General features: G+C 44.9%; 1 protein-coding gene across 5 annotated transcripts in view; it reads right to left on the reverse strand.

Annotated features, from left to right (window-relative positions):
- The window catches only part of CELF2 (CUGBP Elav-like family member 2), a 296,716-nt gene that overhangs the window by 158,207 nt on the left and 121,379 nt on the right, over positions 1–17,130 (reverse strand). For 3 of the 5 annotated variants that reach the window (XM_045535983.1, XM_045536004.1, XM_045535994.1), the window contains exon 2: positions 4,190–4,386. In XM_045535983.1, coding sequence (XP_045391939.1) covers positions 4,190–4,386 — 197 coding nt within the window. Of the gene's footprint in view, positions 1–4,189; positions 4,387–4,558; positions 4,964–17,130 lie in introns of those variants that run through there. The other 2 variants (XM_045536008.1, XM_045536015.1) reach the window with 2 other exon arrangements.

Genomic DNA, 17,130 nt, shown 5'->3' on the forward strand with positions numbered 1-17,130 from the left:
TCTGTTGTGGCACCTCAGACTCAACTCCACCAAAACCGAGCTTTGCACTCCTCCCCTCCTTCCCTCCCCCCGTTGCCGACTGCTCTCCCATCTCCCCCTGGTCATCACTGCCCCAGTTTAGTTGTCAAGTCTGCTTCCTTCCACCATGGTCACGTCTGTGTCACTCAGTTCCTCCCTTGCCATTGCTATGGCAATGTCCTGACCTCAACCCAAATCAGCACACTGCACCAGCCTCCAGGCCTCCTTCTGTTAACACCCTTCCTACAGCCTCACCTGTCTAACAAAGGGATTTTAAATACTCTAGCCTGAGAAGGAAGGCCCTCTCAGAACGGGCTCTAGCCTACCACTCTAGGCTTCGCCATCTCCCCTTCTTCCATTTTACTTCACGTCTTCCATGTTTCCTCTGAACTTTGGTAAAAAGCCCAGTTTCCAGAACACATCCTGCACTCTCTTGCCCAAATGCCTACACTGAGCTGGTCCATCCGGTTGTAATGTTCAATATCATCTTTACTTACTGAAATCCTATTGTTTTCAAAAATTGATAAAGATGCCATCTTTTCCTATCTCCTGTAAGCTGCAAGTTATGTGTTCCTTTTCTTAACTTCACATCTCTTCTTTTTCACCCTTACCAAATGTTCCTTTACATTATGGTTACTTGTCAGCTTGCCTTATTGTCCCTATTAGATTTTAAGTTCTTGGAGACAGTGATGATGATAACTGTAATTAATAATCATCGCCAGCACAGTAAGCTCGTACCATATTCCAGCTCTGTGGAAAGCACATAACCTCATGACCTTAGCAACGGTACGAAGACCGTCTCCGCTTTCAGACGTGATTAAGTAATGTGCCAAGGCCAATATGTAGGAAGTGGAGAGCCAGAAACTGAACTTAGGCTTGTCTGACTTTAAAAGCCATGTTCGTCACTACCATGTGGTATTTCTCACCATCCATAGGCCCAACAGACGACCACTGACTAAAACATGCTCCTCCCTAAGTCCCAGTAGGTGCAACAGTTTACTGAGCCTGAGTCTCCAGAGGTGCGGAGCCTGCCTGGCCACTACGTATACGTACAGGGAGAAGAAACAGATAGCTTAGGTTCTAACTCTCAAGGGAGGATTTCAAAAACAGAACGAAGTTTACGTGCCTCAAGACTGAACAGAACAAAATATGCAAAATGAGGGAAAAATCTAATTCACCTGGATTAGATAATAGCCTGACTTTGTCTCTTTCCTTGGAACCATCAATGTTGAGAAGGCTCTGAACCAAGGCCACTCCAAAAGCCCTATTTAGATAATTTAAACCACATTTAGACAGAACCTCCAATAATTCCAGTTTCTGAGGCTCTGACATCAGCCCTGTGAAAACATGATAATTGTCCCCTGCCGACACAGTCCGAATCAATGTAAATTTGGGTTCCTATTTTACATATGAACAGGCATATAATATATGATGCATACAGGTATCAATGTCAAGAAAGTGGGGGCTGTTGTCTCTCTAGGTAAGAGGCTAAGGGCTGTAATCCTCCGAGAGGAATGTCATTATACAGCTCAAATCCCATCACAACAAATACCTTCACAACAGAGATGTCTGTATAGCAAAAACCCTTTCAAGCTTTGGCTGACAGCCCATGTACTTCAAGCAATATTTGATGTGAGACTTGGAGTTCACAGTAATGGGAATTGACCTGTATTTCCAAAGGTAAGATTTGAATGATTTCATCTGTAACTCCTATCCCATGACACCAAGAGTTGGAGTGATGTACAATCTAAATCCATGAGTATAAAAACTAAACACAAAGACATGCAATCAACCCACTCTTAAAGGGCAAAAGTCCTTCCTTTCACTTGGGGAACACTTAGTTAGGTCAAGGAGATGGCCTCTGACCCAAGCCCTGAAATACCGCAGACCAGGGCAGCTCTGCAGTCTCATCTCATGGAGAGGAAAAACGGTCTCACCCACAAAAATAGATGCACTGTGTGCAAATCTCCACTCTGTCACTTACTAGCTGGGTACACTGGGTGACATTTCATAACTTTCTCTGAGCCTCAGTTTCCTCATCTGTACAATGTGACCAATACCACCTACCTTCTAGATTTTGGTAAGGAGTAAATGAGAACATATGTAAAGCTACTAACATGTGGCCTCATACATAGCATGACCTCAAAAAGAGTCAGCTCTCTCCTCAGGCTTCCCTTTTCCTTCAAGACCCTGGGCTTCTGCCAACTATTTTCATCAAATTAGTTTTAAGACCTGGTGGCTGGAAGTTAAAATGTATAGTCTCAAATATAGTCTGGTCAAGATGCTGCTCAGAGGAGTATCTGGGCAAGGGAGAGAAAATGGCATAATAAGTAGGCCATGCACAAGTATTTTCTTGACTACGAAAATAGTCTTTTTGGCCAAAGTAAAAGACGTGTGTCCTAAGCTCAAGTGCAAGTAACCAGGCATGTTAACAATGGATGAGCACTAATCATTTTGTCAGAAGTCATTTTGAAAAACGCTGATATAGACCAAAATTTGGAGTCACTATTTTGCTACTCAAGGACAAATTGTGGCTATTGCCATAAAGCGTAGCTTACTGCCTCTGGCCTAGTTTTCTGCAGGTGCCACTCTAGATGGTGGGAGAGGCCTTATTTGGTGATTTCTCAGCTCTAGTTCTGGACATTATACCACCTTTCCTCAATAGGATACTGTGAAAGTTAATTATTAAAACCAACTCTAGTCTTCTCCATCTGGGAAACATGTAGGTAAACAGTTGCAGAACATGTTCAATGAAGGTTCTCAATACTGTTCTACTTCGTGAAGTTTTCAATTCTACTGATTTTCAGATATCAAATTTTCTATTAATACTTCTCAAATTATGGGACACTCAAGTTTGCGGTGACAAAATTCTATGCTCCTTTTTTCAACATCCTTGGTGTTATAGGATATGTTTGGAAGCCAGAGTCTTATGAACACAATCTGAAGCTAAGCCTGTTCAACCTTTATAAAATGAGCACTGGCCAGGGGCTTTCAAATTCCCTACAAGGCTCCCAAAAGAACTATCAGCCCTCAGCAACCATAAGGAATGAGAGATGGTCCAACATTTCTCAGTCACAGAACATCCGAGTCTTAAAGACGTCTTAGTCCTATAATTTCACCTTGTCACTCAGAAAAAGGCTCAGAGAAGAGTGTCAGTGTTCATGTGCCCAACTAAAGCGTAAAACCAAGGCAAACAACGCTTTCAGGAGCTTTTATGAGAAGCAACATAGAAATGAAATAACACGCCAGACGGAAATACCAAGGCACAGAGAAAAAGAAACCGTGAGACTCTCAGAAAGACAGAGCCCTTAGCAGAGAGATCGAGAGATCAACAACAGAGAAGGAGCAAAATTCCTAAAGCGAGAAGGTTAAAACAGTGACAGAGACCAAGTGGTAGCAGCAGAGGGGATATTTTAAATTCAGTCTGCACAGAGCTGACCAAGTAGGACTCCCAGACAGAAGCGCCCACGGGGACGAAGGTCTCTGCCTCTCCTGTAATAACCTTGCGCCCACCTCCCCCATCGCCATCGTCCCAAAATGGAGGCAGTAACCACCACCAGATTGTGCACTTTGGTCTCACCCCAGATAAGGGCGTAAACCTCGAGCGTTTCTGAAGGTGTGCTAACTATCTCAGGCCACTAGGGCGCCACTGCCGGCTCCGAAAAGCACACTTCACTTAATGGTGCCCACCTAGCCCCCAGGAACGGGTGTGCCTCCTCAAGGCAAGCCCTTCCCTTCTTGCACCCGCGGCATCACACCAGCTGTTTATCGGGCACTGCAAGGTCCCCGCGGGCTACGGAAAAGTGAAACGCAATGGTAACGACATGGGCGATCCTGGGCGGGCAGGGGTAGGAAGAGTCCGATGCCAACATGCAGGGCTGAGAAACACGCTTCCTCGAAGCAGCCACCCGCCCAAGACGAGCCTGCGCTGCCTAGAAAGTGACCTCGCGGGAGCGATCACGCGCCCGCCCGGACAGAGGCTCGGCCGCGCCCGCCCTCATCCCTCCTCCCTCCCGAGTCCAACCTGTCCCAGCGGGCGGGCGGGGGCGCGGGAGGAGCCGGCGGGAGCCCCTAGCACCGCCCGGCCCGCCGCCCTCGCTCCCTCCCGCAGGCTCGCGCAGCCCCCGCCGCCGGCCACCTGGGCGACCCCCGCGCGCCGCGCGCTCCGTACCTTTACTCTGGGGAGGGTTCTGACTCCGGTCCCGGAGGACGTTGATCTGGTAGACGGCTCCGTAAGGCTCAAAAAGTTCTTTCAGCTCCTTTTCCGACCACGACCGGGGTATCTGTCCGACGAACATCTTAATGGCATCTGGGTCTGGTTGGTCTGAGTGATCCAAAGCCCCGTTCATCTTGTTGGCTGTGCCGTTACTGTCAAAAACGGAACCGGGAGCCAGAGTTAGGGCTGCAAGGCGAGGGACAGGAAGAAAAAAAATAGTGGGGGCGGGGGTGGGTGGGCAGGCGGAAGCAGGAGGAAGAGGAGCACGGGGAAAGTGCCTAATGAGACGTAGCGATGTGATGAACTAAAACAAAGCGGAGGCACCATCGAGGCTGCTCCCCGAGGCAGCGGCGAGGTCTCAGTGCGCGCTGCCGTCCAGCGTCGCCGCCCGAGCCCGGGGCAGCGCCCCGCCGGCTGTCACCCGGGGCGTGCACATCTCCCGGCGGCTGCAAGTTAAGTGCGGGTGTAGCTCTGCAAGGCTGTCATCACCGCCTCCCGCTTATCAGCCCTGCGCCGGCTCGCGCCGGGGAAGAAGCAAAGCTGCGTTTCTGCCGGATTCCTCTCCCTCTCCCCCTGCCCCCGCCCTTTCTGGGAGGTTTTTTGGAAAGAGAGGAGCGAGGTGGTAATAATAAAGTCACATGGAAAGAAAATGAAACACTTGGCAGTCCGTCAGATGACTAATGCAAGATGCTGGTGATGCATTTGCAGAGTGCGCGAGGCATCCATGTGTGCATCAAATTAGTACGTTGTTGCTGCTCGCAATGGAAAGCCGGTCCAGCTCTGCAGCTCTGCGCCGCTGATTGGCTGCCCACACTGGAGAAAAGGGCCAAGCAGAGAGGGGGCTCCCCTTTAAAAAGCACATTGTTTATGGGACCCAGGCACAAAGGGCTGAATTCAGAGAAGCAGAGGAGATCTCAGAATTGCCTGCTTTGTGCCGGGAGATGGGTGGGGAGGGAAATGCAGCCCCACAAAGTTGAGTTCCCACTAAAGGACACTGAATATTTCAAATCTTTCACACTCCATAAATTGCTCTCTGTGTATCTGACTTCCAGATGTTGCACTTGAGTTCTAAACAATCACACGTTTGGGAGAGAAAAAAAGAAAGTCTGCCTTTTCTTCTCTTAGCTTCAGTAAATATTTGGGGCTGATACAAACAGCACATCCATACGCTTTTACGTATCAGCCTTCCTTAACACTGTTTGCAAACCCCCCATTTGGAAGAGATGGAAAAGGAGGTTTTCAGAGCCTGCAATTCTAGTCACCATCATGTAATATGATGATGAAGACATTTCTTCTTCACTTGGGTCACCCCCCGACACTTCAGCTAGAGTAGATGGTAAAGCAAAACCACATACCCTCTTTGCCTGCCCCCCCCTTCAAATGCACCCTACACCCAGCTACTCTGCCAAGTGACAAGGCTGAATGCCTCTGAGCAGTATTCAGTTGCAGCACTGAGCTGCTCAGCCTGTGAAAACAGAATGCACCCAAACAAGTGCAGAGCCCTGTACACAAGCAGCCCCACCCCAGGAAGCAGAAAGTCACAAAAGCGATACACTAACTTAAGTAAACTGCAAAGGGCAGGTGTGATTTCACTGTAGCCTTAGCAGCAGAAGAGTAAGAAGACAGTCCAGAGATCCTAAGTAGAGCTCCTTATTTGGTTAAAACAAATAATCAAAAAACACCAGGGCCCTTTCCATCTGCTTTGTCTCTAGGCTGCTAGTCTTGAGCTCTTCAAAATAAAAAAAGAAGATGCTGATGGTTAGAAAGCCAAAAGCCTATGGAAAGGAGCAATGCTGAATTAGAATTAATCCAGAAAGAAAAATGATGTCAATGCTCGCCTCACTAGGTCCTGGCTTCAACCCCTTCTTTTACCACTTTATTTTTTCACCCTTGAGATAAACAATCAGACTGTCTGACTTGAAGCACTTTCAGAGCTTGCTCTAATCAACCTTATTGTTATAAAAAATGTTCTGCTGAATAAAATATTGAGTACAAAATCTTCTTTCAACAATTTAGGTATAATGTAATGCTTGTTTACATTAGAGCTAGATTGTTTATCTTGTTCTTATGCACCTATCCTCCTTTTTAAATCACTCTTGGAGAATTCAATAAACACTTTTAACCCTGAGAAGCCGTGACCATGGCAGGGTGGAGGTGGCAGAGCCCTGTGCAGTGCGGAAGGTAGCACTTGCAGCAAGTCGAGAGTCGAGAGTGTGGCAAGACTTATTTCTGGGGCAGGAAGGCACTGTGGTTACTGCTGTTGATAATCAGCTAGAATGAAAAGAGGAAGGTACTGCCACAGGTCTCAGCTAACAGAAAACGGAAGTTCAAAAACAGGGGCTGTTGCCTCTTGTCTTTATAGACCACCATTTAATACAAAATGGAGAGGCTGGGTTGCAGAATACTAGTCCTAATGCTTTCAACTAGAATTCTAGAGCAAGCGTTCTTCAGTGTTTCTCCAGACAAGAGGCCACTTACACTTTCTCAAAAAATACAAACTCACCAAGATGCATAAAGGAAGGGAAGCTGAGAAGAGGGTTTACGCCTTATACCTTTGGTCTTTATGTCAGGGGGAACACACTTAGGATCGTTTGCCACCACCCATCTTATAGACACCTGGGGCCCTTTTGCCATCCCGAGGCAGGCTCTGACTCCTGACACCCCCACGTGCTGACTGTGCTGCTCTGGGCCTCAGACCATCTGCAAAATGGGAACAACAGACCCCACCCTCACAGAGTCACGTGCTTAGTGCAGCACACAGCACAGAATAAATGCTCTCTGTCAGCTATTTCTACTGCTAATTCCTTCTTTGCATGTGGGATGCACTTGAAATGAGAGGCCATCACAAATCTACTTTTCAATTCAAAGTTTTGATAGTATCGACTCAAACACAATTCATATGCTAAATAATAACAAATCCATATCTTTTAGTGACACTTATATACCAGATACTGTGCTAGGTGCTTTACATTTTTAGTCCTTATAATAATCTTATGAAAAAATAATATTTTTTAGATGCCAAATTCTAAGACATAAGTTCCTTTCCTAAGACTACCAGCTTGTAAATTGCAGTGGTAGAATTCAAACCTCATTTAGGCTCCTTTAAAACCCACAGTTACTCAATAATCACAGAAGAGCATCTGCACCGCCACAGATTTCCTTCTTCTCGACTCCCACAGTCAGCGATGAGTGCCTCTCATCCACACCTATATCCTTGCTGACTACCTGCCATTTTGCAAATAACTGTTCCAAAGACTTGCTTCAAGTGCTTAAGACACAATAATCTCCTCCTTAATTAAATCCAGTGACATCCAGTTGTCAAATAAATTAAAAACAGTACACCCACCACACCCTCCCAATCAAAAACTTCTTTGCAGAATAGGTGGTCCTCGCCCACCAACTACCCCAGTGTTGCTGAAGCCCACTGAACCCTGCTGGTATTGCAACATCTTGGTTAACTCCACTCTAATGCAGCCAAGCTCCTCCCCTCCTTTGGACTCCCAACTTTCTGCCTGGCTGATGCTCATTTCTAGTGGAGACTCACTGTCTTCTTCTGTCCTTCTGGGGCTGCAGGCGCTGACACATCTAAGCAAGCCAGCAATTATGCGTTCGGCACTTAAACCTTTGGGGGCCATGGAGAGCCAACGTGCTCTTCGTGGAGAAGTAATCCTGGGAATAGATACCCCAGTTCTCAGCAAAACCTTCAGGAAGGCCTCCCATTTGTAAAAATCTGATCCTGGGCTTCAAAAATCAGACTAGCTCGCTTCTCTTCGCTCCCCAGCCATCGTCAGCACCCAGTACAGCATTGGAATTTAGATTCAATTCATGTAATATTTATTGAGGGCCTACTCTTGGCCAGAAACCTCTGCCAAGGACTTGACATACAACACGACAACAGATCCAGTTAGAATCATCATCATCCATTTTGGGGATCAAACAATGGAGAGTTACAGCAGTAAAGTGACTTTTCCAATGTCTCGCCCCTAAGAAAAGGTGCCTACAGAACGTGGATACAGCGAGACTTAAAGCCCAACTGTCACTGCTTCATATTCCATGAGCTGGGATGCTCTAGGTATCACTTGTGGGCACAGTGACCACTTCCAGGCGCTGGACACAGGCATATACATCTCTTCTGGCAGCTCGCCTACAAACTACAACAAGATCCCTAGTGCCAATTCTGCCTGTGCCCTTGGCAAGGAGCCACCTAGAAGGCTCCTCTAGGACAGATGCCACACGGAGTAAGACCACAAGTCAGGGAGCACTATGCCAGCAGGCTCTGGGGGTGTTGGTCTCAGAGCCAAGAAGAAAATGTAATGATGTTAGGAAAAACAATGAGACTGCTTACTTTTTGCTTTTAGCCCAGGCACTGACCTACTTCCCTACTTTAGAGTAAAAAGAACTAGATCAACAGAGTCTATGTAAAATCTTCAGGGGTTCCTTTAAGCGGTAAATTATTACCAAAAAAAATTATACAGAATAATTGACTCAACAATTATGACTGTCACTGCTGTTATTAATTCCAGGACAACCAGCTTTTACAAGGCCCAGTGATTTGCAGGTTTCCATTTGGAGAACGGAAACAAAAGAATTGAGATTTCTATTCCTTCACCTTGTTCTGTGGATAACTTTCCGTGTTATACTTCCTTTGTCTATATAAAAGGAAGAACAACAAACTTACAAAATGGCTATGAGAAAGGCCAAGTGGCTATAAACAATTACATTAATTCTGAAAGAAAGACATAAAATGCCACCTTCAGAATACATACTAAACCAAAACTGCACAGAAGGATGCCTTGTCTGGGAAAAACCTTGCCTAAAGATAGCTAATTTCTCTGGAAGTTATTAATAATCTTAATACTCTGATACATGTTATTGCTCTTAGTTCCATTCCTCGGAATAACCTACATCAGTGCTATCCAACTCCATGCCATGATGAAAATGTTCTGTATCTGCTCAATCCAATATGGTAGCCACTAGCTGCCAGGTAGCTACTGAGTAACTGAACGGTGGCTAATGCAATGGAGGAATTGAGTTTTTAATTTTATTTAACTTCATTTAAATAGCTATGGATGCAAATATACTTGTCCTTTTTCTGTTTTTTTTTTTTTCCCACTGATTAGAGGTGAAATTTAATTAAATGTATTATTTCCCGGGAAGTCTGTTTTGGAAAATCAGGAACATGGGGCCAAGGAAAACAGCATCAGTGCTTGCGATGCCCAACAGCAGGCCTGAGCTCCTGTCCCAGCTCAGCACCAATTTAACTGCACGTCTGAGGCAAACCCTGTAACTACACTGTGCCTCAGTTTCCTCACTTGTAAAACAAAGAAGAATAACTCCCGTATGGCTCTTAATTTCTGTAATTCTTTGGCTATGGTTTGGACTCAGACGCTGATTTATGGAAAAGATAATTTAGATAATATGGCCAGCTGCCTGAAACCTTGGTGGGATTCCTCTTCGGTGGCCACTTTAGTCCTCTAGGCTCACAGGTGACTCAGGCTGCAGGCTGGAGAGCTGACAAGGTGTCACTGACACCCTGGAGAGTAGCCTGGGGGCTCACACTGCCAGTGACCGGCTTGGGACTCGGGGTGTGGCCAGAGCACCATTTCTCTCCATCTCTGCCACCTTCCCCCTAATGTCCCAACTGCGGCTCACAAGCCACTCTTTCAAAGAGCTCGCGAATCATTTTTTAATATTACTCGTACTTAAGTAATAGCACACAAAGAAACAGGCTTTGTTCGGTTATCACAGGAGACTGTGCAAGACCAGGCTGTGTAAAGCAGAAACAGAAAGAACCTGGCAACAGGCCTGGACTGTCGCCCTGACGTGGCGACAGAATGGGCATGAAATTCATTAATATTAACAGTCTTCTGCGTTGTCCACTTCGGTGTTGCCTATTATTTAAGAAGAAAATGTGACACCTGGGGTCCAAGCGGCATCTCACTCCCACACTGAGCTCTGCAGCACACATCAGAGGCTCAGACCCAGCCCCGCCCTCGGGAGGCTCCGTCCACACTCAACTTCCCCCAGCAGCTCAATTTAGGAAGAGGAATCTGTTGCCCTCCAACCCAGAGCTCTGGGAGTTGCAACTCTCTTCTAAGATGCACACTTCACAGTCATCGTGACAAAAGCCTCCGTCTTCCGTGACTGCCTCTCAACAGGGGGCAGTTGGTCCCTGGCCCGACACAGCTAAATCCTAACCGTGCTGGGGCCTGGGCTGCTGAATACTTCTGGTAAATTTAACAAAACTCTGTGGGTATCAATGACACCACCCATAAGATTTGACTATAAGAGGCTTCCGTATTTACCTGGAAGGTATTGTTAGCATTTATTTATTATGTGTAGCAAAACCTTTTGAGTCACAGCCACAGCAATTATGGTACGAGGCCCCAAATCTCAGATCAGACCACCCTACATCAGCTAGTGAATCTCACGGAGGAGTAACTGGAGCCAATAACACCGTAAGTATCTGAAAGAGGCAAAGCCTTTCTCCGAATGGTCAAATTGTACATAAATCAGTCGGCGCTCCTTTGCAGAAAAGGTTTGAGTTTCCCACGTGTACACACACATGTTAACATGCTCATCCCCGAGCTCTGACAAAATTTAAAAAAATAATTCCTTAAAAATGTATTCAGCATCATTTTCATTCACAGCCTACCAGAGAAGAACACATTTAGGAAAGGATTTTGCTGCATTTCTGCAGTGGAAGCTGAACTGTATTTAGTTGGAGGTCTAAAAGCTACACATTTGTTTGCCAGGGTGAAATATGCAACCATGACTTGTAGGGAAATGTTCCGGCAGAAAGGTCATAGAACACAGGCGTTCGGACTCACCGAGTGAAAGGGAAACCTTATTACCTTATCTCAATTTGACTGCTAGTAAAAAGCAGAAAGCTGGAAAACCCCCACAAAGAAGTAAATTTGGAGACATCTAGGGGGTACCTGATAGCTGAACACACGATCGCCCTGGCTGGGAAGGCGGTGAGGCACGGCTATAGACAGCCCTCACCCAGGGAACTCACTCCCTGCAGTGATTTATCAGAAATAGTTCAGGGGACTTCAGGGCCGAACAGGAGGCATCCGCACAGGGAGAGGTAGGTGTTTTAGATGAACTTTTGGAGATGGCAACAGGGAAATAATCATCACAAAGAAGATTCATTGAGGGCTTTGCATTTCCAAAGTCCTTTAGGGGCGCAAACTAATGAATCCTCTCCTCTGTGGCTGAGGTCAGCATTACTGCCCCCCACTTTGCAGACAGGAAACTCCTCAGGGGACCCCCCAACTTCAGCAGATCCAGGATATCCCCCAGTCTGATTTACCTGCCAATGCATCAACGCTGCCGAATCTGCCTGTTTGCTGTGGGCAAGTAATCGGAAATGGCTCTTTGGATGCTTGAGAGATTGGTTTGGCCATCAATTAACTGAAAAGCAAATCGTTATAAAATAAAGACAAATGTGGGGCGAAACCCCACAGGGGCCTGCATGTTCTGAATTGAACAGTGACGTTTAACAAAAATGTCCCCCCTATTCATAGTCTAGCAGCAAGGGACACACACCAGATGGGCAAACAGGGACACAACGCTGGTATCCCCACGGACCAGGTTTTAGCGGCCGTGGTTCTCAAGGCAAACAGCTCCTGTGTTCACTACTGGGGAAAATGCTTTGCCTGGACTTACTCATGCCAGAGACAGTGGTCAGGGCAGAGTCACGACCCTCTGCGTTCACTGTAGACACTCGGGTGGTGAAAGCAGATGATCCCCCTTTGCAGAATTTCAAACACAACTGAGGTTTATTCTCATACAAAGTCCTTTTCTTCCCTTCTCATTCTTACATATTTACTGAAGGCTTGATTTATGTCAGGCACAGTGCCAGGTTTAAAGGAGACAGAACTAAAAAAATACGTAATTTATGCCCTCATAGCCAATCAGAAGAGATAGACACATATAGAGTACAAAGGCACAATCTAATGTGATAACGTGCTTATCACAGAGCAATACATACGGGCCGTCTTTGGCCAGAAGCAACGGACTCGTTCAGCCAGGGGGTAGGGCGTTCAACATTCCAAACCACACTGCATCCCTGCGATCAGTGTTTAAACGGAATTTGGAAAAAAAAAAAAAAAATCAAAGCCAAAGGATGATAAGCTGTACCGTTTCACTTAGTGGACAATGTGATTGAAACAAACAAAACAAATGGAGAAAAAGGTGGACCTAACCCGGGCTGGGATGTTGGGGAAAGCAGCCCAGGAGCACAGCTGCCCTTCCCCCAAGCCTGCATGTGCCCGTGGAAGCCCCAGCACAGAGCCCCGGCAGGGACGGCGGTCACGTGTGCTCCCGGCCTTGCACAGCACGGGGGGCGGCACAAGCTAGTCCTTCCACCCATGCTCAAAATGCCACACCCCGGGAGCCTGTCGTGCGAAGTCTCTTCCATATCCACTTTCCACTCTTGCACGCCGTGCTAACTCCTGTGGAGGGGTCACCCATTCTCTGAGATTCCTGCCATTGGCCACAACTCCTACAAAACCAGCTTCCCTGTTCTTGACCATTCAACCTTGATTCGACAGAACACTCTAGCACCACCTCAAATTCAGCACACCTAAAAATAATCGTTTCCTGTTTTGTGTCCTTTCAATTAGGTTTTGTGCTTAATTTCCCTGTTTTTTATACTGGCTCAAACTCCTTCGCTGCCCAAAAATCTGAAAAAAAGGAACAGTGCCCTATGCAGAGCCCAGACACAAGGCAGATGGATTGTTTGCTCTGACCACCTCTCTGACCACTGAACCTGCAGAAACAATAATGAACCCAACCCCCACATCAGGTGCAGGGTGAAACTGTGAAATTCTTGACAACAGGGATGTCTTATTCAACCATTTCCATAAATATTTATGAAGTGACTCTGATGATCCAGGTATTAGTCAAGGAGCTAGGGGGTACAACAATTAGTAAAATGGGGGTAAAACAGCCTTTATGGAGCTTATATTCTAGAGGGGGTGCACAAAATAAGCAAAGTAAGTGAAATCTTGGAGCAGACTGGAAAGAAATCATTTCAGTGGAGAAAAATGAAGGCAGGAGCGATACGGAGTGTTGGGTGCAGGGTTGTGATTTTAAATAAGGTGCTCCGGGAAAGGCCTTATTGGGAAGGTGAGCACAGAGCCTTCAATTCAGTTTCAGTACATCCCCCCAACACATAGCTCCTGAATGGAGACATTTAATAGAGCAAGAAGTCTCCGAAGTTGTAAAGATTAAATCATATGTCATGTGACCTGCCAACACTATTATAAAAGAACGATTTTTTTTTTAAAATCTATTATAGCTCTATTAAATCTGAGAGTCAATACCCCTATTACCAATAAGTTACTGAGTCATGCCTAAATTTTCTCTAAATGCCCGCTGGGTCCACTTGTCCCTGTATGGCCACTGTCCTAATTCTGGCTGTCATCTTGTTGTGCCTAAATTATTGCAAATCTGTCCAGTGGGCTTTCCTCCTTTGGACTAAAGGACAAAGACTTCGCTGACCTTTGCGCTTGCTTGGCCTTCAGAACTCTATCTGCCTCTCTGTTAAATATGGATTATCTGTCCATTCATTATTCATTTTATCATCTATCAATGGCAAAATTTAATCTCAGGCCGGTCTCTGCTCAACCTGCTTGTGGCCTTCCTTTCTCGGTCACAACTGATGTGTAATCAAGGAATACAACGGCCATGAAATGCCAGCCTACGGAATGCAGCCAGCAGCGTGAGCTTTGGTATAAATGCACGAGAGATTACTCATGCCCCTGCTCCCTCCCACTGATCTGGAAAATCAAAAGTTGACAGTAAATGGGAACTAATTACATCATACTAATGACAGTCGTTTAGCTTAGAAAACAAAAATCCACTTATGAAGAAAGCTATGTATTTCTGCAGACTAACGATTTATTAGGTTTAAGTGTATTTCTTTTTTCTGATAATACCTTCCAAATCCTATGCTCATGAAAGGCCAAAAATAGAGTTAAGGAAAAAAACGATCTCACAGCAGCCAAAAACATATGTCACAAAGTTCTGCCCTGATGTTTATGCCCTTTCAAGCCCCTTGGAGAGCTCCTCCGTCCATTCCTCAAAGATTTATTTTATGCTGGTTCTTCACAGCCTTGATCGTCTATATTTCAAACCCAAAAGAGATGAGAAGGTACATGCAAGAGGGGTTGGCAGTAGGTGGGCCCATGTAGAGACAGGGACAGATATCAGGGTTCGAAGGAGCCCAGCAGAGGTAAGCCCACTCGTAGCAGGGCTTACGTGTGGCGTCTAGTTCCCCAAGACAGCAGCACAGCAGAGCAATTAATCTGTATGACGACAATCTTGTCTCATCTAAAGGGTCACATTATGAGCAACAAATTCTGCTTAAGAAGGGTGGGAAATATACAGCTTACTATAAGGAGAACTCCTTAAGAACGAGACAGTAAACAAAATGGGTATCTTAAAGCAGAAGCTTTCAACTGTACTGCAAACTTAGCTAATCAGAGCGACTCATTCCACAGGGATGAGCTGAGATGTCACTTTCTCATTTTCACACAATAGTGTATCAAATGTCAGGAGCTGTGTACTATCTAATTTGTTGCCATAAAATGCAGCAAATGATTTTGCCTAAACTTTTCAGCTTTGTTTGGGTTAAGTTTTACTAAATATTCTGCTCTGTTTTTCCCTACCTGTTTTTGTGGTCCTGGCGGAGAGAAATGAGGGCGATGGGTGGAGAACATCGGAGGGATGAGCTGTTCCCTTCTGGGAGTTTGTTTTTCCAAAGTCAATAACGTATCAGTAATCCAGAAGTAAACTTTAATTCTTTCTCTCCACAACATCACAAAAAGATGATCAACTGAGGTTTAACAAGTGGAAAGAAAAGGTCCAAAATAGATGACTATGACACCACTAAAGGGACTAAAGCATGAATTTTCTAGAATCTTTCTGTCCAGGCATAAGAAAAGGCAATCAGATGCTCTATAGTGATTGCACTGAATTCCTAGACAGCAGTCCAAAACATGTGCCTCTCTGATAGTCTGCTTAAAGAAATTTGCAAAAGTAACAGAAAGGAACATTGCCAAGCTTGGGCAGTTACTGGATATGACTTCCAGAGTTCTCTGCATGTCAGCCTATTGTGCGTGTTTCCCTATGATACAAATATGCTAGTTTGTCATGCAACAAAACCACACACCAAAAGGGAAGGTCTAAATGACATTCTACTTTGCTAGTTTTTATATCCCTAAATTCCACTTGAGATGAAATCAATACCAAATACTGCATTTTGATTTGGAAATCTCTAGGTCTTCTCTCTTTCAACATGTCATAAATTCCATTCAGCATCTTAAATCACCAATTACAATAGGCTTTGACATTTAATTTGCTTATTTTTTAAAACACACACCATCGCATATAACCCCCTAAACAAATAAGAATAAAAATAGGATTATGTGCTAAATTATAATGGCTGTTATTCTAAGAAGCTGAATATCATTATATCAAAATTCCCCATAGCTGATTTTTTTTTAAAGCCATTTCTTCATTTTTTTGACACTACATCTGGCACAATGAATACAGATGATCATGTGTTTATGTATCTGTCTAACTGCCGTTCCCAAACACAGCCAGATGGAGTCTTTCAGAATCAAATTAATTTCAGATTAATTCACTCTGGACCCACTCCAGTTTCATGACTCTTTGCTTTGAGGCACCAACCAAATTGATGTGAAGTCATCAACTTGAAAGAGCACAGGTTCCTCGATATCAAGGGGAAGAAAAAAACAGTCCAACTCTGTGGCAACTCCCCCTGCCCAAAAAGAAATCCACTCAGGTATTACAAGCTGCCACTTCAAGGACTGAACAACATTTCACAGTGTCAAAATCACCCAGGAAGAATTTTCTTTTGGATCCAAATAAGATCATGGTTAATTTTACATCCAACATTCACAATGCCTTGAGATGAGATGATTCCAGTGAAAATTAGTGTCCTCATTAGTAACACCAGAACCAAGCATGTGACGGTAAATTTGACACATAAGCAGAGTCAGGTTTGACCTGTGACACAAGAGAGTTAATTCTAAACACACAAAGTGCATATTCTCTGTCTCTAGCTGTAGCTACTTAAGTAAGTATAAACAAACGTAGCCAGGCTTTGCATGCTGTCAATCTTGGTGGATGCCTTTATTATCGTACTTGTTTCAATTGCAATTTGGGTTTCCATGGAGACACAACAGTCAGCTCTAGAAAATTATAAGATAAATGTCAGGCGGTGATAACGGTGTTAATGAAGCTTCGGTGACAAGCAGCTCTGTGCTTCAAATAATAAGCCTATTTCCATTAGCATATGTATAACCTGTCAAAAAAAAACCTGGAAGAGAATATTAAAAATTAAGAATCTATCTACATTTAAGAGAGAGAGAGGGGAAAGACCCTTCTAGAATGACCTAAATTTGGTAGGTCAACTTGAACAAGAAAAAAAAAAATTCTAGTTTCTTGGGAAAATGAGGCACCAGTCATGGCTCTAAATGATGCTTTAGCTGACATTCAGAAACGCCTTACTTCATCCAGCCATAGAATTTTTTCTTATAATGTGGTCCAGGTAATCTTTTTGTTCCTGGAAGCTAAGAGCTCAACTCACTAAGTCTGACCAGGGCATATAATGAGCTTCAGAGACATCAATGCCACAACCAACCTCATGGTACCTGGACTGATGTACCCACAGCCTCCCCTCTGCTCTAGGTTGCTGGACAACTCTAAGTGGATTCCCAGAATCGAGAACCACCCTTGACTATTCTATGGCCAAACATATGCCACTGAAAATTTAGCAGGACAGAGAAACTGACAACTGTGACAGTTATGTAAGTTTGATGCATTTGGAAGACAAGGTTGAGCCTGTGCAATTGTGAACT

The sequence above is a fragment of the Lemur catta genome, chromosome 1, assembly GCF_020740605.2.
Source record: "Lemur catta isolate mLemCat1 chromosome 1, mLemCat1.pri, whole genome shotgun sequence".
NCBI classification, from domain to species: domain Eukaryota; kingdom Metazoa; phylum Chordata; class Mammalia; order Primates; family Lemuridae; genus Lemur; species Lemur catta.